The sequence below is a fragment of the Telopea speciosissima genome, chromosome 4 (genome assembly GCF_018873765.1).
Source record: "Telopea speciosissima isolate NSW1024214 ecotype Mountain lineage chromosome 4, Tspe_v1, whole genome shotgun sequence".
Lineage (NCBI taxonomy): Eukaryota > Viridiplantae > Streptophyta > Magnoliopsida > Proteales > Proteaceae > Telopea > Telopea speciosissima.
The window spans coordinates 59,063,785-59,087,138 of NC_057919.1; the positions used below are offsets into that span (position 1 = coordinate 59,063,785).

Below are 23,354 nucleotides of genomic sequence, written 5' to 3' on the forward strand. Positions count from 1 at the left end.
ACTACAATTGGCTTGAATGACATGCAGGGCTTGCACCAGACACCCAAGTTACTAAGTAGTGTTGGAATAGATTCTCAGTGCATATATCATTTGATTGCCACATTGTGGCTTTAGACATTGATGCAGTATGAGTTCAAACTTTTTTTTTATTTTTTTTTAATTTTATTCTACTCCAATCCGTGCAATGTCTTGACCTCTTAAGCTTTCTAGGTGGTTTTTGTAGCGAGCTTTAGGCCAATTACTCTCAAACCAGACGGCTTTAAGGAACTAGGTGTAAAACACCCCTCAGGCTTACTTACTCAAACCAAATAGGCTACAAGCCAAGACTGGATGAAAGAGCAAATAAAATTTTATTGTAAATCAATACAATGGCCAAGATAAAGAATGCAGCCGCTCCAAAATAATTTACTTTGAGATTTTCTAGATATTCCCTCACACTTGAACTTTATTATCCCACTCTGAGTAGGAGAACTGTCATACATCTAACTTAGGGAGGTTTGGGGTAGGGTGAGTCACACTGTTTTTCCTTAAGATTAGATTGAGTAGGTCATCTAGGGTACAAAAGATTTCAGCTCGGAACCTTGGTAGAACCTTTAAATACATGCACAATTTCAATTTCACTTTGATTTTACTTGCCATATTTTTTCAAGTATTGAACTCAAATGTCCCTCCACTACAATTGGCTTGAATGACATGCAGGGCTTGCACCAGACACCCAAGTTACTAAGTAGTGTTGGAATAGATTCTCAGTGCATATATCATTTGATTGCCACGTTGTGGCCTGAGACATTGATGCAGTATGAGTTCAAACTTTTTTTTTATTTTTTTCTTTCTTTTATTCTACTCTAATCCGTACAATGTCTTGACCTCTTAAGCTTTCTAGGTGGCTCTTGTAGCGAGGTTTAGGCCAATTACTCTCAAACTAGACGGCTTTAAGGAATTAGGTGTAAAACACCCATCGGGCTTACTTACTCAAACCAAATAGGCTACAAGCCAAGACTGGATCAAAGAGCAAATACATTTTTTTTTTCTTGGCAATCAACTATATATGTCATGCAAGTGTATCATGGTTCAACCTTAGCACCTAACCAAAACTCGTGTATACAAGATGACTAACAAAATCGGCTCTCTCAGTAGACAGTGTACTTTCAAAGAATTTAAAATCCCTTTGATCGCTATATTCCAATTCCCTCCTCAGTGCGAAATTTTTATTACTTGAAAGTGCATGGTATTTTGGATGCTCTCAAAGTCTTTCAGAAAAATAAACTAAAGAGGCTACACACTCGATCTCGAACCAAAATAAAGACTACAATTCGATGAATCCCCCCTTCCCATACTTAAATTATGCAGCATGCAGAAATAAAAATGAGGGTCGAGATGAGGGGACTTACCTGATATAATCATCAAATGGAACTCATAGCCTCTCAATCTTTTCAGACTTGACCAATGGATTAGCCTTAGCAATAGCTTCTTGACCCACAACCTTGTAGTTGAAGAAACAGACATGCATCTCAGGGTACCTGTGCTTTGAGCAGAAAGTACTTCCACACCTACAGTTGAACCCTAGCAACCCTACTTTCTTACTGCAACTCATACACTTATTATTCTTCATCATCACCACCGTAGATGATTCATTAATGGCACCGGCAAGGACTGTGGGATTAGAAATCTCAACAGGACTTCCAGAAGACGTTGAGGGGAGGAGTGATAGTTGCACGGTTTTTGACGTTTTTATTGGAGAGCAGCGTTTGGCTTCTTGGAGAGAGAAGTCCCTATAACACTTGGAGCAGAGGTTAAGGGTTGCTGGTTTGCCAAAGAAACCACATCCGTTTGCACAGCGAGAAGGGTTTTCAGGTGCTTTCCCTCCCATCTCTTCGTTTTTTCTCCCTTCAGAACCCATCTTCTTCTTTCTCACTCTTGTTGATCTCGTTGTTAGTTTTCTGTTTGGGGAGGGTATCAAGGGATGAGAAGATACAGAGCAAAATGAGACGATACAGAGATTTTGGGAATGTTTCTCACACAGACCATGAGAAGACAAAACTGCTTTCATTTATATAGAAACAGCAAATTGCTTAAACTTACATATTGTGCCTACACGTGGACATGAGGGGACCATGTGGACTATGATGTCAGAAACAGAAAAATGAACAAACTAACTAACAACTGTATTCCTATTAGAGGGGAGTGTTAAGTAATACGTTTATATAAAGTAGAGAAAGAGAGATTAATTCATATTCATACTCGGATTTGTTACTTTGATTTTGATTATATATTGACAATAGGGCCCCTTGACAATACTACCATTAAAGCTGTCCTAAAAATTGATGAAACATAACAATAATAGTATATGCAGGGGTATTTTGGTCAGATAAAGTAATTAATTTTTTTCTTTAAAGGTGTTGGGAATTGGAATGGATAGGTGCAGAGTTTGCAAATAGAAGAAAGGAAAGAAAGGAGTTCTAGAAGCAGATTAGGTAGGGCTAAAAATTTTATGTATTCTCTCTTATTTAATGCATAATTTTGGCTAAATATCAAAATTTAAAAAATAAAAAAGATGATTACGATTATAAATTTTTGACAAATCTGGGCCGTAGGAAAATATAATATGGGTCATATGATTAAATCAGGCCCTAATTTTATACCTGACCAATCTATAATGTTCTATTTTATCTCTTTTTTTTTTTGTAGAAGTTCTATTTTATATCACACCTTGACAGGAGGTGAAATGATAGCCGCATCCCAATGAAAGGCAGAAATTCTGCCTCCATGATGCCAATGTGCACTCTCATTGGTTCCTATGCGCACACAGAGACCACACTTCCCCACAAAGAACACTGACCCAAAAATTAATTACTAAACGAAACTTCAAATAATATATCATTAACCACATGTTTTGATAGTTTTTCCTTCCGAACTCGCACAGCCAAGTGATGGGTTTCCGAGACAAAACACCTGTCTTTCTTAAGAATATTTACAAAGTGAAAAAAACTACTCATAGTGTTAAAGCCCAACAAAAAAAGTAGAAGTATCCCAAGGCTGCTGGTCCAGTTCTTGTTGAAGAAAAATCACCACCTCGCTACCATGAGTTCAAATGGCCGGTCACGTACGGTTGTGACACCTAATTGCTTGGCTTTTTGGACGCTATTGAGCAGTACCCTTGCCTTTGATTCTCTCATTCTCATAACCACGGTTAAGAGTAGCGCTAATGAATTAGCCATTGATTACAATATTGCTCAATGTTGGAGGATATTATTTCTTCATTGAGATTGATCTCCAATAGGAGAATATCTAAATACAATAGTTGAAGATCGAGAATGATATCGCATGTGATAACACATGGCTTAGAGAGACAGATTTTAATAAGGAATGTGAGACCTAATGGATAGCACATGCCTTAATGGGAGATCTAATGGAAATACCAAATAAGAGATTTCCATTGTGAGGAAATCTCTATATCGGTCAATACAACCCCTCAAGATGAAGGGCCTGTGGAGCGGACCTTTAGCTTGTCGCGCATAAATTGGAACTGTGTCATTGGCAGGGCCTTGGTCAATGTATCAGCCAGCTGATCGACAGTGCTGATAAACTGAACTGTACGCTGTCTGTTGCGTCAAGAAATCGTCAGGCAGTCCTTCGAGTGCCGTAACCTGCAAAAGGACCTGAGGGTGACAAAGGAGAACCGGTGTGGTTCCGGCCTAGGACCCTCCGATGCCAAAGTTAGATCTCCTGAGCAAACAGATAAATAATAGTATTCAAGATGCCTTAGATGGGTAGAGTACCTTCCCTTTTATAGTGGGGTTTGGCGGTGTGGAGAGTCCTGGTTGATGGTGGGTAGTCTTCGTAGTTGATAGAGTCCCTGAGTAGCAGGGCTCATCCTTGATTGGTTGTCTTCCTGTGAGACGTAGTGTTATGATAGACTTGGTATCCTTGATCGATAGTCTTATCGACACGGTAGATGAGGTTCCCGGTATATGAGTCCGCTCAGACTACGTGACTGATAGGCAGTAGCCTAGAATCCTTTGTTATGTGAGTCGTCTTGCTGATGGTGGTGGACGCCGCCGTGTTCGAGGGAGACTGCGCCCAAGGATGACTGCGCCCGAGGGGATCCGTGCATGGTCCACGCCCAGGGCTTGCAGTTTGCGCCTGGGATCTTCAGTCCGCGTCCAAGGCCTATGGTCCGTGCCTGGGGTCTGGGGTCTGCGCCTGGGGTCCTTGGTCCCGCCCGGGTCCGGTCTGGGTCGAATCTCTCCTTGGTTCACCTGTTTGCTTCTGGTCCTGAGCTGGCCCTCCTTCCTGGGTTAGGACACGTGGCAGTCCCTGGTTGGTCAGGGTGATTTTGGGTTTAACATTTGCCCTCCACTCTCTTGGAACGGAGTGCTCAAGAGAGTATCTTTTTTATTTTTGTTTTGAAACTTTGTCTCCCTTGCTCTCTTCTGGTTTCTTCCTTTCTTGGCTATTAGCCCTTCACCTTCCTAGTGGCTTGCTTACTCTTGATCTTGATCACGTCCGCGGTCCCGGTCATGAGCTTGTCGCCTCCTTGTGCCCGTGTCGCCCATACCTTGGTCTCATGTTCTTTGCTCATACCTCGGCTTGTTTGTGCTCGTCCGCACCCGTTGGCGCCGCTTGACTATCTGTGCCTGTCCGATCTGCTTCTGTTCGATCCATGCCCATCTCGATCCGAGCCTGTTTGATCCGTGTCTGTCTTGATCCACGCCCGTCTCGATTCGTGCCTGTTTCGATCCGCTCCTGTCCCGATCCACGCTTGTAGGTCGTCCGTGCCCGTCCGTGCCCGTTGCCACCGCTCGACCGCGGCTCTTGGGCATGGCCAAAAACCCTTTTCTTTCTTCTCTCGTTTCTTCTTTTTCTTCTTTTCTCTCTCCTACTTTTTCTCTCTTCTCTCTCTTATCCTTTGCTTTTGGGCGGCATCCATCCGCCCATTCATAAAATTTTTTTATTTTATTTTTTTTTAACTCTCCTTCTTCTCTCTCTTCTCTCTCTTCTCTCTCTCTCTCTCTTCTCCTTTGCTTTTGGGCAGCGTCCATTGATGGATGGTGGCCATTCATAATTTTTTTTTTTTTTTGAACTCTCCGTCTTCTCTCTCTTCTCTCTCTCTCTTCTCCTTTGCTTTTGGGCGGCGTCCATTGATGGATGGCGCCCATTCATGAATTTTTTTTTTCACTCTGTGTCGTCTCTCCTTTCTCTCCACTCATCCTTTGCTCTCACTCACGAGTCCGCGCCCATGGCCCTTTGGGCTTGGACCCTTGACTGCTTCTTTTTTTTTTTGTTTTTTTCCTTTGCTCTCCTTGCCTAAGGGGTTGACGCCCATAGACCGTGGCCCTTGATGGATTTATTTTTTCTTCTCTCTTAAGAGTCAAAGCCCATTGATGGCGCCCTCGTTCTATCCGCGCCCATTGATGCCCCTTCGATCGACGCCTGGTGATGCCCATTCGATCCTGATCCGCGCCCTTTGACACCCATTCGATCCTATCCGCGCCTTTTGATGCCCATTCGATCCAATCCGCGTTTGACGATGCTCATTCGATTCGTGCCTGGGCGACGCCCATCGATCGATGGCCCGAAGCTCATTTAATTCGCGCCCGTAGGCTGCTAGGCTCGATCCACATCCGACAACGCTCATTCAATTCGATCTATGCCTGGTGACGCTCGTTCGAGTCGATTCTGCGCCCATCTCCGTTGGTCCATGCCTGTCTTCTCTGGTATATAAAATACTTGCTCTCCCTTGGTCTTTGGCCATAGACACATCTTTACTCGAACCTTAACCTCGACTTCTCGCTAACTTTGACCTCGGACCTCAAACCTCATCCTTAGACCATGCCCATAGCCTGTCGCCTACGGCCCTTGGCCGTGGCATTTTTTTTTTTTTTTTGTACTGAGTCGAATTGGTCTTTGGCCATAGACACATCTTTACTCGAACCTTGACCTCAATCCCTCGCGAACTTCGACCTCGGACCTCGGACCTCGAACCTCAAACCTCGCCCATGTCCATGGCTTGTAGCCTACAGCCCTTGGCCGTGGCCCTTTTTTTTTTTTATGGGTACCTTATGGGTTCACTTGTTGGTCGTTGCAGTTCGCTTTCCATTCTTCGGGGTTGGCGGCTTGAAGTTGGGGAAGTACCGCCCAAGTAAGTAGTCTCCCTTCTGGGTGTTGTTGTTCCTCATCCCTCGTATGTGGCCAATAGGCCTTGGTAGTCGTTCAACCTTGGTGGCCTTGAGACTTGATAGTTCTCAAACTTTGGTGGTCTGTGGACGCTGGTGGTCCATGGACCTTAGTGGCATTGCGCCTCGGTGGTCTGCGGACCTTGGTGGCATTGCGTCTTGGTGGTCTACGGACCTTGGTGGCATTGCGCCTTGGTGGTCTACGGACCTTGGTGGCATTGTGCCTTAGTGGTCTGCGGACCTTGGTGGCATTGTGCCTTGGTGGTTGTTTTTGTTAAAAAATTAGCGCAAGCGTACGGGTCAATCTTAGCTACGGGTCGAACACGAGGAGATATACGCCACTCTATTTAACTAACTTAAATGTAATGCAAAGTGAACCAAATTAATGTGTTAAATTAAACTAATTAAACTAACGAAAATCAATGCATCCTAACTCATAAGCATCGAACAAAATTAAGGGATTAAATCGGCGTCCTAACACATAAGCATCTAACCTATCAAACTAAAGTGAATTGAAAGGAATAAAAATGCAGCCACACATACTAACCACATAAAAAGAAATAAGGGAATAAAAATGCATCCACAAACCACAACCATATAAAATTAAAATAAAAGAAATAGAGGGAGAAGAAGAAGAAGATAGAGAGAGATAGAGGAGATGGAGAATGAGATTGAGAGTTTAGATAGTAAAACCTAGATGTGCTTGCATAAATGTAATTGAAAAGCTTGAATACTTGCATAAACTTACCATGACCTCCTCTTCTAAATCTTCAAGTCTTGTCATCAACTTAAGAACTTAGACTAGAAGGCTTAAAACCTAAACTAGAATTAAGAAATTACAACCCAATTGAAGACTTAAATGGAAATTAAAGCATAAACTAAACCTATTATAACCATTAATTAAAAATCATAAAAGCAAACTAGAACTTAGAAAAGCCAAAAATCACAAATTAGAAGGAGAAGAAGAGAAGAAATTTCACTAAGTGAATGAACAATATTACAAAGGAGAGGGTAGGGGTATTTATAGGAGGAAGAGAGGAGAAGAGGGAAGTGTAGGAGAAATATTCCCTAAGAAAAGAGAATATTCTCTTCTCCTTCCTCTTTTACAATGCCTTGAATCCTAAGAAAAAGATAAAAATAGAAAGAAGAAAATACAAAACTGGGTCAAGCTCAACATTGGTTTGGTTTCTTCTAAAGACACAAGTAGGGGGATCTTGGAAGTGTTTTTGTGTAAGCCGGATCCAAACTGGGTCAAGCTCAACATTGATGGCAGTTCCTTGGGCAACCCTGGCAGGGCAGGGGCGGGGGACGTGTTTCGCAACCACCAGGCCCAAGTGGTGTTCTCGTATGGAAAATACCTGGGCATTTCCAATAGCTTCGAAGCTGAAATTGAAGCTCTGATGGAGGGGCTCTTTGTTGCTAGGGAGAGTAGGTTCAGAGAAATTTGGATCGAATCGGATTCGGCGGCTTTTGTTCTCTCTATTCAGAAATCTAATATTCCCTGGTTTGCTCTCCAAAGGTTGCAGGTGATTAATCTGTACCTTGACTCCTGCAAATGAAAAATTACGCATTGTTTCAGAGAAGCGAACCATATTGCGGACTACTTGGCTAAGCAAGCGGCAAAAATGGGCACATCCCTAAATAGCCATACCTTCCCTAGCCATATTAATGAGCTTCTAGGCCGTGATGCTATGGGTTTGCCAAGCTACAGATTTTTGTAGGGCCGGGTAGAGTGTTCGCCTCTGCCTGGTTGGTTTCTTTATAGCTGTTTTCTTCGTTGTAAGGGGCTACGCCCTTTTCCTTGGTTTGTTTTCCTTTTTTCTTTCTATTTCCTTAATGCAATGACCCTTTAGCGGAAAAAAAAAGCATGTGCCTCCTTTATATAGATATATATATATTTTTTTATACTCTTCTCACATAATAAATAGTGGGGTCTACATAGGGGTGTAAATGAATAGCCAAAATCCGTTTCCTAATCCGTGTCCGTATCTGTTTAGCACTATCCGAATCCGTCCGAAAGCTAAATGGATGCGGATACGGATAGGCTATAGCTATCCGAAAAGCTATAATTACATGTAAACGGATAAAATATCCGATACGTATTCGTTTAGCACTATCCGAATCTGTCCAAAAGCTAACCGGATGCAGATGCGGATATAGCACTATCTGAGCCGAATCCAATCCGTTTACATCCCTAGGTCTACATTGACATTTACTCTCTTATTTTGATTATATGAGTTCTACGTAGGCACCATATGAATGATACCATTTTCCAACCCCTCATTGTTATAGTATGCAGATTCCTTCTTACTAAGCCATTGTTAGAAACCCTCCTCTTTTTTTTTATTTTATTTACTCTACATTTTGATGAAGCTATGCATTATTACATGCTATTAATTGAATTACACTGTCATGTAGCTTGATGGTTTCAAGCCCTAAAGATGGGTTTGGTTCTCTTGAACAGTACAATATTTCCATGTAGAAAACCAGAAAAATGAGTATTTTGATGGAATATTAAACTATTTTTGTAAAGAAATGGAAGATGGAAGATTAATTTTTCGTTCATTTGTTTCTAGAAGTAGAAAATATTCATCCTCAAAATTTTCTTATATATAATCTTATATTTTTTTTCTTTTTTCTTTTATATGTTTCTAGAAGTAGAAAATATTCACCCACAGATTTTTCGTATATATTCCTTTGTATTATTTTCTCTTTTCTCTTTTCTTTTTTCCTCTAGATTTCATATTAAAAATGCAAAAGGTTTTATGCATGGCCGATTTATGTACTTGATCTAGACTTCATCTATTGGATGGGGAGAGAGGGAAATAAGTTATTATATTTTTGTCTGCCACCATGCAACGATGAAAGGCACAACCTTATACGTACACGGCCATGCATAAAAACTGGGTCCTATTAAAAAAATATAAATTTTAGGAGCGAAGATGATGAAGGTTGTTACCTCCTACCAACCTTCCCCTTTCTAAATTTTTATCTTTTCTTTTTTTTTTTTTGTCATTTTCTAGAGAACCAAATACAATAATAAAGTTATTTGTTGCAACATTAGATATAGTTTCTCGAGCAACCAAACAACTATAGGAAAACTCAAGTTTCTTTTCCAACGAACACCCCACTAATCCTACCTTAATCTGCATATTCTAGGCACGTAGCCAAATGCAGCTAGCCTCCCAAATGGAGTTTTATACTAGCTAAAAGAGCGAAAAAAGTAAAGTTACAAATTATTCGACACCTTGTAGGGTTTCAATAAGAGAATCCCTTGTATCATATTACAATACGACATAGTATATTAAGGAATGTTAAACAATGCTTTATTTCCTTGCAAAGTCAGCCTCTTAGTTTGAAGTCTCAACTCCAATTCTTTCATGGCCTGGTCATGTGGAGGAGGAGCTGAGGGTGGATGCTCAGAGAAGGCCTAGATTCAGATTGTCTTAATCTGTTCTAGTTTTGTTTCTTTATTTTGTTTGGTTCATTTAGTTGCTTTCTCCTCTGATGGCTTTGTCGTAGGTGGGGTTTGCTTCTACTCGATTTTTGTTGGTTACCAGCTCGACCAGCTGCTTTTGTACGTTATTTTTTCTTCTTAATATACATGACCTTTTAGCCACAAAAAAAAAAAAAAATTCATACATCCACCTAATTAAAAATAAAAAAAAAGAGAATATTATGATAGTTCTTCTATCCTCCGGATAACTTAAATTTATCCATTACATTTAAAATTTACCCACCCCATTTTTTTCTATATATTTTGCCTAATTCTTTATTTTGTTGTTTTTTTTCGCTAAGCATCAGCAGATGAGGTGTATTATATATCCAAACCAACCAAACGTATTACAGAGTCTTCAGGTAGCTGATCCACTTATGGCATAGCCCTTAGCGGACAGCACCCAACCAAGAAGAAAATTTACAAGATTCTGTATCTCGGTTTCTTTAGAGTATCCCACTCAATTTCCCTTATTATAAAATTTGGGGGCTTGTCCCACACATTGCTGGTTGAAGATGAAGCTACATGATTTGCAAGCCTGTCCGCCACAGTGTTTATCTCCCTGAAGCAGTGTGTAATCCTCCAAGCGCTGCTATCTAGGTACCCCTTGTAGTACCACCATCTTTGCTGAAAAATCCATGGAATATGTTGTTCGGTTATGCACCTCACCACTGCAAGTGAGTCGCATTCCACCCATAGGTTTACCACCTGCAAGGACATAGCATGGTGGATTCCTACAAAGAAAGCTTTGAATTCTGCATAGAAATTTGATCCCACACCTGCATAGCTTGCAAAGCAACTCATGGGGTTACCCCTATGATCAGGGAGGATGCCTCCCGCACCTGTACGCCCTGGATTCCCAAGAGCACAGCCATCTATATTTAACTTGACACCCTCCTGGACCGGGGGGGGGGACCAACCTAGCTCAATTATCCTTTGCAACGAGTTCGGCACTACCTTCACGTGCAGTGCTCTTGAGAGCACCAATTTAGATACCGACCTCACATTTATAGGAGTAATAGCAGCAAAGTCCGCCAAAGACACTAGCACTTGCTTAATAACCATCTTGTGTGAACCAGCCCTATTCTCAAACCTCCTTCTATTCTGCTCCCTCCATAGCTGGTATGGAATCAAAATTGCTAAAGGCAGCCATGCCTTTCGCAAAAGAACCGTCCTTGCCTTCCTCCTCCTCCATGAAAAAAGCTCCTGCACTCTGGAACCGTGGTAGAACCTTTAAACACATGCACAATTTCAATTTCACTTTGATTTTACTTGCCATATTTTTCCAAGTATTGAACTCAAATGTCCCTCCACTACAAGTGGCTTGAATGACATGCAGGGCTTGCACCAGACACCCAAGTTACTAAGTAGTGTTGGAATAGATTCTCAGTGCATATATCATTTGATTGCCACATTGTGGCTTTAGACATTGATGCAGTATGAGTTCAAACCTTTTTTTTTATTTTATTCTACTCCAATCCGTGCAATGTCTTCACCTCTTAAGCTTTTTAGGTGGCTCTTGTAGCGAGCTTTAGGCCAATTACTCTCAAACCAGACGGCTTTAAGGAATTAGGTGTAAAACACCCCTCGGCCTTACTTACTCAAACCAAATAGGCTACAAGCTAAGACTGGATCAAAGAGCAAATAAATTTTATTTTTTTTGGCAATCAATTATATCACACAAGTGTATCATGGTTCAACCTTAGCACCTAACCAAAACTCACGTAACAGTGAATATGCATACAAAATTCAATTGTAAATCAATACTATGGCCAAGATAAAGAATACAGCTGCTCCAAAATTATTTACTTTGAGAATTTCGAGATATTTCCTCACACTTGAACTTTATTATTCCACTGTGAGTTGGAGAACTGTCATACATCTAACTTAGGGAGGTTTGGGGTAGGGTGAGTCGCTGTTTTTCCTTGAGATTAGATCGAGTAGGTCATCTAGGCTACAAAAGATTTCAGCTCGGAACCTTGGTAGAACCTTTAAACACATGCACAATTTCAATTTCACTTTGATTTTACTTGCCATATTTTTTCAAGTATTGAACTCAAATGTCCCTCCACTACAATTGGCTTGAATGACATGCAGGGCTTGCACCAGACACCCAAGTTACTAAGTAGTGTTGGAATAGATTCTCAGTGCATATATCATTTGATTGCCACATTGTGGCTTTAGAGATTGATGCAGTATGAGTTCAAACCTTTTTTTTTTTTTTATTCTACTCCAATCCGTGCAATGTCTTGACCTCTTAAGCTTTCTAGGTGACTCTTGTAGCAAGCTTTAGGCCAATTACCCTCAAACCAGACGGCTTTAAGGAATTAGGTGTCAAACACCCCTCGGGCTTACTTACTCAAACCATATAGGCTACAAGCCAAGACTGGATCAAAGAGCAAATAAATTTTATTTTTTTTGGCAATCAATTATATCGTACAAGTGTATCATGGTTCAACCTTAGCACCTAACCAAAACTCATGTAACAATGAATATGCACACAAAATTAATTGTAAATCAATACTATGGCCAAGATAAAGAATGTGGCCACTCCAAAATTATTTACTTTGAGATTTTCTAGATATTCCCCCACACTTGAACTTTATTATCCCACTCTGAGTTGGAGAACTGTCATAAATCTAACTTAGGGAGGTTTGGGGTAGGGTTAGTCACACTGTTTTTCCTTGAGATTAGATCGAGTAGGTCATCTAGGCTACAAAAGATTTCAGCTCGGAACCTTGGTAGAACCTTTAAACACATGCACAATTTCAATTTCACTTTGATTTTACTTGCCATATTTTTCCAAGTATTGAACTCAAATGTCCCTCCACTACAATTGGCTTGAATGACATGCAGGGCTTGCACCAGACACCCAAGTTACTAAGTAGTGTTGGAATAGATTCTCAGTGCATATATCATTTGATTGCCACATTGTGGCTTTAGACATTGATGCAGTATGAGTTCAAACTTTTTTTTTATTTTATTCTACTCCAATCCGTGCAATGTCTTGACCTCTTAAGCTTTCTAGGTGACTCTTGTAGCAAGCTTTAGGCCAATTAATCTCAAACCAGACGGCTTTAAGGAATTAAGTGTCAAACACCCCTCGGCCTTACTTACTCAAACCAAATAGGCTACAAGCCAAGACTGGATCAAAGAGCAAATAAATTTTATTTTTTTTGGCAATCAATTATATCGTACAAGTGTATCATGGTTCAACCTTAGCACCTAACCAAAACTCATGTAACAATGAATATGCACACAAAATTCAATTGTAAATCAATACTTTGGCCAAGATAAAGAATGCGGCCGCTCCAAAATTATTTACTTTGAGATTTTCTAGATATTTCCCCACACTTGAACTTTATTATCCCACTCTGAGTTGGAGAACTGTCATACATCTAACTTAGGGAGGTTTGGGGTAGGGTGAGTCACACTATTTTTCCTTGAGATTAGATCGAGTAGGTCATCTAGGCTACAAAAGATTTCAGCTCGGAACCTTGGTAGAACCTTTAAACACATGCACAATTTCAATTTCACTTTGATTTTACTTGCCATATTTTTTGAAGTATTGAACTCAAATGTCCCTCCACTACAATTGGCTTGAATGACACGCAGGGCTTACACCAAACACCCAAGTTACTAAGTAGTGTTGGAATAGATTCTCAGTACATATATCATTTGATTGCCACATTGTGGCTTTAGACATTGATGCAGTATGAGTTCAAACTTTTTTTTTAATTTTTTTGTTTCTTTTATTCTAATTCAATCCGTGCAATGCCTTGAACTCTTAAGCTTTCTAGGTGGCTCTTGTAGCGAGCTTTAAGCCAATTACTCTCAAACCAGACGGCTTTAAGGAATTAGGTGTAAAACATCCCTCGGGCTTACTTACTCAAACCAAATAGGCTACAAGCCAAGACTGGATCACAGAGCAAATAAAATTATTTTTTCTTGGCAATCAACTATATATATCATGCAAGTGTAGCATGGTTCAACCTTAGCACCTAACCAAAACTCGTGTAAACAGGATGAATAACAAAATCGGCTCTCTCAGTAGACAGTGTACTTTCAAAGAATTTAAAATCCCTTTGATCGGTATATTCCAATTCTCTCCTCAGTGCAAAATTTTTATTACTTGAAAGTGCATGGTATTTTGGATGCTCTCAAAGTCTTTTAGAAAAGTAAACTAAAGAGGCTACACACTCAATCTCAAACCAAAGTAAAGACTACAATTCGATGAAATCCCCCCCTCCCCATACTTTATTGAGGGCTCATGTTCCAGTTTCAAAATCTCCATGTTCCATGCTCCATCCAGGCTAAGGACATCTTTTACACTGGTTTCCAAATCCAGGTTTAGCGCCCCATCAACAAAATCCATTATAGCACCCTTTCCTGACCAGTTGTCCAACCAAAATAGAACCTCCCCTTTTCCAATGAGCCATTGCGATTTTGATAACAACCACTCCTTGAACCGCAATGCCCTCCTCCAGATTGCTGATCCGCTCACTCTTTCCCCTACCAAAGCTGCGTGTTCATTTTGGAAATATTTCGCCTGGAAAAATTTGCACCATAATGATTAAATAAGGATTCGTTTTGATGCTGCCCAGGATCGAACTGGAGACATTTTTCTACCAAGGTCTTGAACTTAAGAAAACAGGGAAAAACATCAGATTTTAATTTTAAGGGATAGAACCAAATATGCTTGCTAAAGTCATCAACAAAAATAAAAAAGTAGCGATTGCCTTCAGAAGAGGCAGTTGGATGAGGTCCCCATACATCAATGAAAATTAAATCTAAAGGAAAATATCTACGAGAAACAGTTTCAGACAAAGATAAACGATGGGCCTTACCCATTTGACAAGCGGAGCAAAGATGAGGAGTCCGAGGGAGACGCTGATTCGGAACCATAAGATGAAGAGCACGATCATGTGGGTGTCCCAAACGATGGTGCCAACGATCATAGGAGGAAGCAGACGTCAAGTTTGCAGAAGGAGGAGGAGCAGTGGAAAAGGTGTATGAGCCAACCTTACTGGGTCCGGAAAAGAGGATCGCCTTGGTGAACAGATCCTTCACAAGAAAAAAAGAAGCATGAAACTCAAAAAAGACACGATTATCATGATAAAATTTTTGAACAGAAATTAAAGAGTTAGTGAGAGAAGGAACATGAAGAACATCGGATAATAAAAAAGAACGATTAGATGAGGGAAGGGAGACTGAACCTATGTTTACAATGGGTAGACCATTACCATTACCTACTTGAAGTTGATTGGTACCTGCGCATGGATCATAGGTAGTGAAAGATTGCAGATCAGGGGTGGAATGGTGAGTGGCACCTATATCAGGGATCCATTGGGTCGGGACGTAGGGTTGTTGGGAAGGGACGGTTGGGGTGTGGGTGTGAGGAATGGCCGGTTGAGAGTTATGAGTGGAAGGATAACGGTGGTGGGTGTAGTAGGCCGTGGGCTGGTGCGTTGGTTGAGGGTAAGAAGATGGCGATGGGGTAGGGAGGAGGGGTGGTTTTTGATTGGTGATGGGAGCTTGCTGGCGATAATAGCACATAGATGCCTGATGGTTGGTGCGGCCACAAACTGTGCAAGGGCTGTGTGCATAAGCATTAAAATGACCAAAGCCACGTCCACGACCCCGGCCTCTAGGGGCGCCATGGCCAGAGGAAGAAGAGCCAAAGCCACGGCCTTGCTGTGTGAGATTAGCATAGGCCACAGTAAAGGGGTCAATAGTAGCACGTCTCGAGGTGAGCAAAGACTCATGACTCATGAGGAGCTCATGTAGTTCAGAGTAAGTGAGAGGCGGCTAACAATACATCATGGTAGGAATGACAGATTGGTACTCCTCGTGTAAGGATCTGAAAATGTGAATATTAAAGTCCTCTGCAGGAAGTGGTTTGCCTGTAGCTGCTAGTTCATCAGAGAGTTCCTTTGCCCGATGAAGGAACTGAGAAACGGTTTCATCATGTTTGTGTACCAAATTTTGAAGAGCAAAATTGAGAACAAGGAGATGTGGAGTGTTTGGATTACTGAAAGCTGCCGTGAGGGCATCCCAGATCTCTTTGCTGCTCACTCGGCCCACAACAAGTGGTAGAGCATCTTTGTCCAGGGAGGTAATAAGAAGACTCATAATGGCAACATCTTGAATGCGCCAATCTGCGGCTTTCTCAGGGTCATCAAGGCATGGTTTGTCGCTGGTGACATAGTCATAGAGGCGTTGTTCAATCAAATAGGGGACAACCTGCGTCTTCCAATAGATATAATTCGTGGAGTTGAGCTTGATTGAAAGAAAATGGTGAGCACCTGAACCAATTGTAGCGGGCACAATAGGAGATGGGGAGGGGCCAGTGACACCCGCAATGGAGCTACCTTGATTATCCATGGAGGCCAAAATGTGGGAGGGGAGAACAAAGATGAGAGAAAAAAGAAGATTTTAGTTGTAGGGAGAGGGTTCGTTTGAGCATTTGGCTCTAAATACCATGTTGAGAATGGATTGTATATTCATTCACCTTAATTATCTCTACCATAATAGTAGAGTATATATACAGGATTACATTGTGATCTCCTAGGATCTTAGAGAATAATACAAGATATGGAAACTGGATACTACAAGGGGTATTATCACATGTGATAATACTTTGAAAGGTAAGTCTTGGTACCCAAGGAAATGCCACATATGATAACACTGTGAATGGTAAGTCTGTGAAAGGTAAGTCTTCATATCCAAGGATTTGCCACATGTGATATTGCTTAAGATAGCATGCACATGCATGGTAAGTGGAGAAAATATGGAGAGAGAGAGGATCTCTTGGTAGATACTCATAACCTCTCAATCTTTTCAGACTTGACCAAAGGATTAGCCTTAGCAATAGCTTCTTGACCCACAACTACTTCCAGGGTACCTGTGCTTTGAGCACAAACTACCTCCACACCTGCAGTTGAACCCTAGCAACCCTACTTTCTTACTGCAACTCAGACACTTATTATTCTTCACTACCAACACCGGAGATGATTCAATAATGGCACAGGCAAGGACTGTGGGATTAGAAATCTCAACGGGACTTCCCAAAAACGATGAGGGGAGAAGTGATAGTTGTTGTGGGTGTTTCTGCTGCAGCTGCACTGTTTTTGAAGTTTGTATTGGAGAGCAGCGTTTGGCTTGTTGGAGAGAGAAGTCCCTATAACACTTGGAGCAGAGGTTAAGGGTTACTGGTCTGCCAAAGAAACCACAACCGTTTGCACAGCAAGAAGGGCTTTCAGGTGCTTTCCATCCCATCTCTGCGTTTATTCTACCTTCAGATCCCATCTTCTTCTTCTTCTTTCTCTCTCTTGTTGATCTGGTTGTTAGTTTTCTGTTTGGGGAGGGGACTGTTACGTAATACGTGTATATAAAGTAGAGAGAGAGAGAGATTAATTCATATTCATATTCGGATTTGGAAATGGAAACCCATTCTCATCAAAAAAAAAAAAAAAAAGGGGGAAAATTTCACGGACGCCCCCTCTAAGTATTCAATATATCACGGACTTACCCAACTTGGTCAAAATGTCACAGACACCCCCTACTTTATGACTTAATTTCAATTTTGTCGACTCCGTTAGGTCTCTGCAGTTAAGTGGCTGTTAACTCTTTTTTAAATAGCGAAATTACCCTTACCTGTGAACTCCCCATAATACCCTTAAGGGTAAAATCCCAAATACAAACCATTCTCTTCATGGAACCCACCATTTCTTCTTCTTCTTCTTCGTTTCTTTCTGCTTCACCGCTGCAACCTCTGACCACCACCAATGTCAATGACTTTCAAGGCAGCACCTAGACGGACCATCGTAACCGATGCCCAGGCTCGCATGTCTATCAACCTATAAATACACTTTACATATCTCCATCTTCTTCTACTCATCGATTCCTCTTTTATTTTCATTCAATTTCTCTGTTCCTGTTTCGAGTTTTAGTTTCTCGAATCTCAATTTGATTGTTCCAAGCTCAAAGAAGAAGAAGAAGAAGAAGAAGAAGAAGATATTGGCGATCTTAACAAGACAGTAGCTCATCAACCAAAGGAGCTGCACCCCTGATTCTTCAAGGAGTGCTGAAAAGACTAATCCAATTCCAGAGGAGATTCTCAAGGATTTCCTCTCTTCCCATCCCAGTAATGCCTTTTCCATGGCGTTCAACAGTGCGCACGCTAATGTTCGTCCTGACCAAATCTACTCCCTCCACAACCAAAGGTACACATATTGTGCGATTTTATTTGTTGCTGTTGAATTTCTTCAAGTTTAGATAAGAAATCAAACAGATTATTAGAGATAAGAATGAAGCAATATTGAAGACCATTTTGTTTTTTTGTTTATTACCTGTTCACAGCTGTCGTCCAACCACCCTCTCTTTCCCCTTCTTCTTCTTCTTATTCTTATTATTCTCCATACACCATAACCGAACCCATCTCTCCACTGAACTTCAAAATTCATCTATATTTCCCTTCCATTAACTAAATTTTCATCATCATCGTTACCTACTCCCTTTCCCAAACCCCCAAAACGAAACCCATCTTCCTCACTTCATTCTTTACCCCAACTCAAAACCTCTGCCACCACTTCTTTCCCTGGTTTTGGCAGATTAAATGATGTTAATGACCTCATTTTGTTTTTCTTAACGTTATCTAATCGGATCAATTTGCAAATTGTATGAAATCCAACTTCTAGGTCTTCCAACAATTTCCAGTGGGAAAAATCAGGTGAAATTTGGAGATCAGAGGTTATTTTTTACAATGGACTATGATCATTTTAGATTGATTTTGAGGAATTCAAGGGGTGGATGTCTGGAATTTCATGGACACGGCAATCTCTGTTGACTCTTTGGATTCCGAAAATGAATTGAAGGATGGAAGGGATGGAATCGTAGAGCTGCTTTATGGAAACAAATAAACAAATCATGGACACGACAATTTTAGTTGGGCGGGCATCACGAGTAGTCGAGGGGGCGGGCCGTTGCAGCAGGTGGTGGGGTGATGGTGGTCGTGCGGGAAGACGAGGGTGTGGTGGTGGCAGCGGCAGTGGTGAATGGTGATGGTTTAGTTCCTTAAACGGAATTTGTCAAACATTGGATATCCAACTTATAATTTTACCAAACGTTAGGTCTTAAGTGTCATTTACTCATTTTTTATTTAAATAACTAAGAGGGTAAAATTGACATTTTAACTTTGGGTGGTAACCCTGCTTAACGTGAGGGGGAAGGTTGCCATTTTGACCAAGATTGGTAAGTCCGTGACATAATGAATACTTTGAGGGGGTGTCCGTGAAATTTTCCCAAAAAAAAATGGAAACCCATTAACATCGAAAATTAGTGAGTCCCATCGATACTACCATTAAATTTGTCCTTCTAAAAATTGATGAAACATAAAAATAATAAGAATATGCAGGGGTATTTTGGTCAGATAAAGTAACATATATATATTTTTTATTTTAAACGGTGTTGGGAATTGGAATAAATATGCCGCGTCATTTTCAATAGGTGCAGAGCTTATAAATAGATGGAATTGAAGGAGTTCTAGAAGCCGATTAGGTAGGGCTAAAATTTTTTTGTATTCTCTCTTATTTAATGCATAATTCTGGCTAGATATCAAAATTTAATAAATAAAAATGATGATTACGATTATAAAATATTGACAAATCTGGGCTGTAGGATAATATGATATGGGTCATATGATTAAATCAGGCCCTAATTTTACACCTCACCAATCCATAATGTTCTATTTTATCTAACACCCAGACAGACACAGGAGGTGAAATGATCGCCGCGTCTCAATGAAAGGCAGAAATCCTGCCCCCATTATGCCAATGTGCACTTTCATTGTTCCCTATGGACATACAGAGACCACACTTCCCCACAAAGAACATCGACCCAAAAATTAATTACTAAACGAAACTTCAAATAATACATCATTAATCACATGTTTTGATAGTTTTTCCTTCCAAACTCGCAAAGCCAAGTGACGGGTTGTCGAGACAAAACACCTGTCTTTCTTAAGAATATTTACAAAGTCAAAACAACTACTCATAGTTTTAAAGTCCAACAAAAAAGTAAAGGTATCCCAAGGCCCTTGAACAGTACCCTTGCCATTGATTCTCTCATTCTCATAACCATGGTTAAGAGTAGCGCTAATGAATTAGCCATTGATTACAATATTGCTCATTGTTGGAGAATATTATTTCTTCATTGAGATTGATCTCCAATAGGAGAATATATAAATACAAGAGAGAGTTACAGCCCTAGCCGTTAATACAATACTTGAGAATCAAGAATGATATCGCATGTGATAACACATGCCTTAGAGAGATTGATTTTAATAAGGAATGGGAGACCTAATGGATAGCACATGCCTTAATGGGAGACCTAATGGAAATACCGATATAGAGCTCTATATCGGTCAATACACCCCCTCAAGATGAAGGGCCTGCGGAGCAAACCTTTAGCTTGTCGCGTATAAATTGGAACTGTGCCATTGGCAGGGCCTTGGTCAATGTATCGGCCAGCTGATCAGCAGTGCTAATAAACTGAACTGTAAGCTGTCGATTCGTGACCCATTCAGGAACAAAATGGAAGTCAATTTCATTGTGCTTTGTGCGGGCGTGAAACACAGAGTTAGCAGATAAATATGTGGCCTCAATGTTATCACACCAAAGTACATGAGGACCATTGAGAGGAAATCCCAATTCACTGAAGAGAGATTCGAGCCAAATAAGTTTGGCTGAAGCATCCGCAAAGGCCTTATATTTAGATTCGGTGGACGATCTTGCAACAGTCTTCTGATTGCGAGATTGCCAAGAAAGGAGATTTGGCCAAAGAAATATGGCATAACTACCCGTCGAACAACGGTCAGAATTGTTACCTGCCTAATCAGCATCAGAAAAGGTCTACAAAGTGGCACTAGGTGAACGTTCAATGAACAGCCCATGAGTCTGTGTATGCTTGTGATAACGCAAAATATGTTTCACCAAAGACCAATGATCATTTGTAGGAGAACGCATAAACTAACAAACTTGATTCACCTCAAAAGCCACATCCGGTCGGGTCAAGGTGACATATTGTAGAGCACCAACAATAAACCTATATCGTTTGGGATCATCCATGAGAGCACCCCCTAAGTCAGATGTGGAGAAAGTGGTGGACATTGGTGTCATGATGGGCTTACAGTCAAGCATACCGGAGCATTGTAGCAAATCATCTATATAACGGGACTGGGAGAGCAATAACCCATTGTGCTTAGGAAGAGCTTCAATCCCAAGAAAAAAATTGCAAACGACCAAGATCTGTGATGGAGAACTCAATGGCCGATTGCTACTGTAGGGAAGTCACTTGAGTTGGAGAGTTGCTTGTAGAGAAAAAGAGACGGATCGGTTCTAGAAGCAGTAAATCCTAGTTGTAGTAAATATTGGGACAGCCTGTATAAACCAGGCACGAGGTGCTTGTTTAAGGCCATATAAAGACCGGTAAAGCTTGCACACATGTTTGGACTTAGGGAGATCCTCAAAGCCTTGAGGTTATGCCATATAAACTATTTCATTGAGAATGCCGTGAAGAAAGGTATTATATTAAATGCACATCAAGTTGATGCATATGCCACCCTTGGGAAAATTGCAATAGTCAAAATAGTGCAAACAGTGGTGGGCTTCACAACCGGGCTAGATGTTTTAGAGTAGTCCAGCCCTTCCTATGGACTTGGCTCCTATCCAGCACTCTGCCCGGGCTGAACATGCAGCGCCGGACAGAGTGAGGTGTGAAAAGACCGCCTCACCCCTGCCTGAGCGCCTTGCCCGAGCAAGGGTGAGGCGGTCTTTTCATGCCTCACTCTGTCTGGCGCTGCACAGGCAGCCCGGGCTGGGTGCTGGACAGGATCTTTTTGGCCTTCCTGTTGATGGAACCCCTTGGCGACCAACCTTTCTTAATAACGTTCCAATGTCCCATTAGCTTTCCTATTAATTTTGTAAACCCACTTGCAGCCAACCAGATTCATGCCAGGAGAAGGGGGAACCAAGGACCAAGTGCCATTTTTAAAAAGAGCATTGAACTCATCGGACATAGCTTTGCGTCATTCAGGGTATTTTTTACAGGCTTGAGAGTAGCAGGTAAGCTCATCATATGGGAGTTTAATAGTGGATAGAGCATGGGGATGTGATCTTAGACTCAGGAGATGTGATCTTGAAGGATATGGGTTGGTTATGGGTTGGGCTATGGAAGATTGGACTGATGAGGACGGTATGGGTGGGGAAGGTATAGGAGGGTTAATAGGAGGAAGGGTATTATACAGGTCAGATAAGGGCCTGGTGTGACAAGGAGGAGAGATAGAAATAGGGGACGATGGGTTAGGATTTTGGGGAGTTGGCATCGGTGAGGGTGTGGTGTGTGGTGCTAGGATAGCAGCAGCTGGCGCTGGTAAGGGTGTCACACGAGTGGGGATGGAACCCCACGGGGTTGGGGATGGTTGCACTGAAGGAGGGGAAGCACCACGATTTTTATTAGCAAAAGGGAAAGTGCTCTCAATCTAACAGAACATGTCGTGGTATATATATTCGATTGGTGGAAAGATCCAGACAACGATAACCAACATGAGTAGGACTATAACTCAAGAAAACACATGGAGTTGATCAAAAATGCATTTTGTGACGATTATAGGGTCGAAGATAAGGATAGCAAAGACACCCAAAAATTGGTAAGAAGGAATAGTCAGGGTCCTATGTGTAAGAAGTTGAAAGGGGGTCACTCTATTTGAAACTTTGGAAGGCTTTCTGTTAATTAAATAGATAGCACTGTCAAAGGCATGATTCCAATAATACATAGGGACAGAGGCATGGGCGGGGAGTGAAAGACCGGTTTCAACGATATGGCGGTGTCTCCTTTCCACAAAACCTTGTTGTTCATGAGTATGTGGACAAGAGACACGATGAGAAATACCAAGTCGTTGAAAAAATTGAGTTAAGGACCGGTAGTTTCCTCCCCAATCTGTTTCAACGGCTTTAATTTTTCATGAGAATTAGCGTTCAACCAAAGATTGAAAACTGAGAAAGACAGAAAAAACATCAGACTTATTTAAGAGAGGATAAAACTATATAAAATTGGTATTGTCATCAACAAAAACTACAAAAATATTTATGTTCTTGAGCAGAAGTAATAACATGAGACGGACCCCAAACATCACTATGGACCAAATCCAAACTTTTTAAAATTACAACCAGGCCCTTCCATCATTTTTTTATATTTATTCCAACATCCCTATGACTTTTAGGGTCTTTCGACTATTAAAAATACATTAAAGGGATTTTTACTGGAAAAATGGTTCAAAGCATTCAGTAACCGAAAACCTTAGAAAATTGATTGAGGCATGGAAATGCGTTGCGAGCCAGCCAACAACCCGACATGGCCAGTCGTGCTCGCAGGGGCCTCTTAGGGCATACCGCCCAATGCGCGTGGGGGCCATGCCCCTTGCTGCTGCTATGACAGTTATGGCCCTTGGTGGCCTTATTGATGCCCGACCATGTGTGACTTGTGACGCCCATGCGCGTGGCCTTGTGCTCCCCAGGCCACTACTTCAAAAGGCCATGTGGCCTAAATATTTGGCCACATCATCCAAACCAATGCTACCGTCTAAGCCACCACATTAACCAAAATGCCCTTGGGCATCAAAATCA

General features: G+C 41.3%; 1 protein-coding gene across 1 annotated transcript; it reads right to left on the bottom strand.

The window, feature by feature from the left end:
* Window positions 1-1,414: 1,414 nt before the first annotated feature.
* Window positions 1,415-1,870, bottom strand: LOC122659467 (zinc finger A20 and AN1 domain-containing stress-associated protein 7-like). The gene has a single exon (XM_043854574.1). It carries the CDS (start codon window positions 1,868-1,870, stop codon window positions 1,415-1,417), a length of 456 nt encoding a protein of 151 aa, XP_043710509.1.
* Between the last annotated feature and the right edge of the window lie 21,484 nt (window positions 1,871-23,354).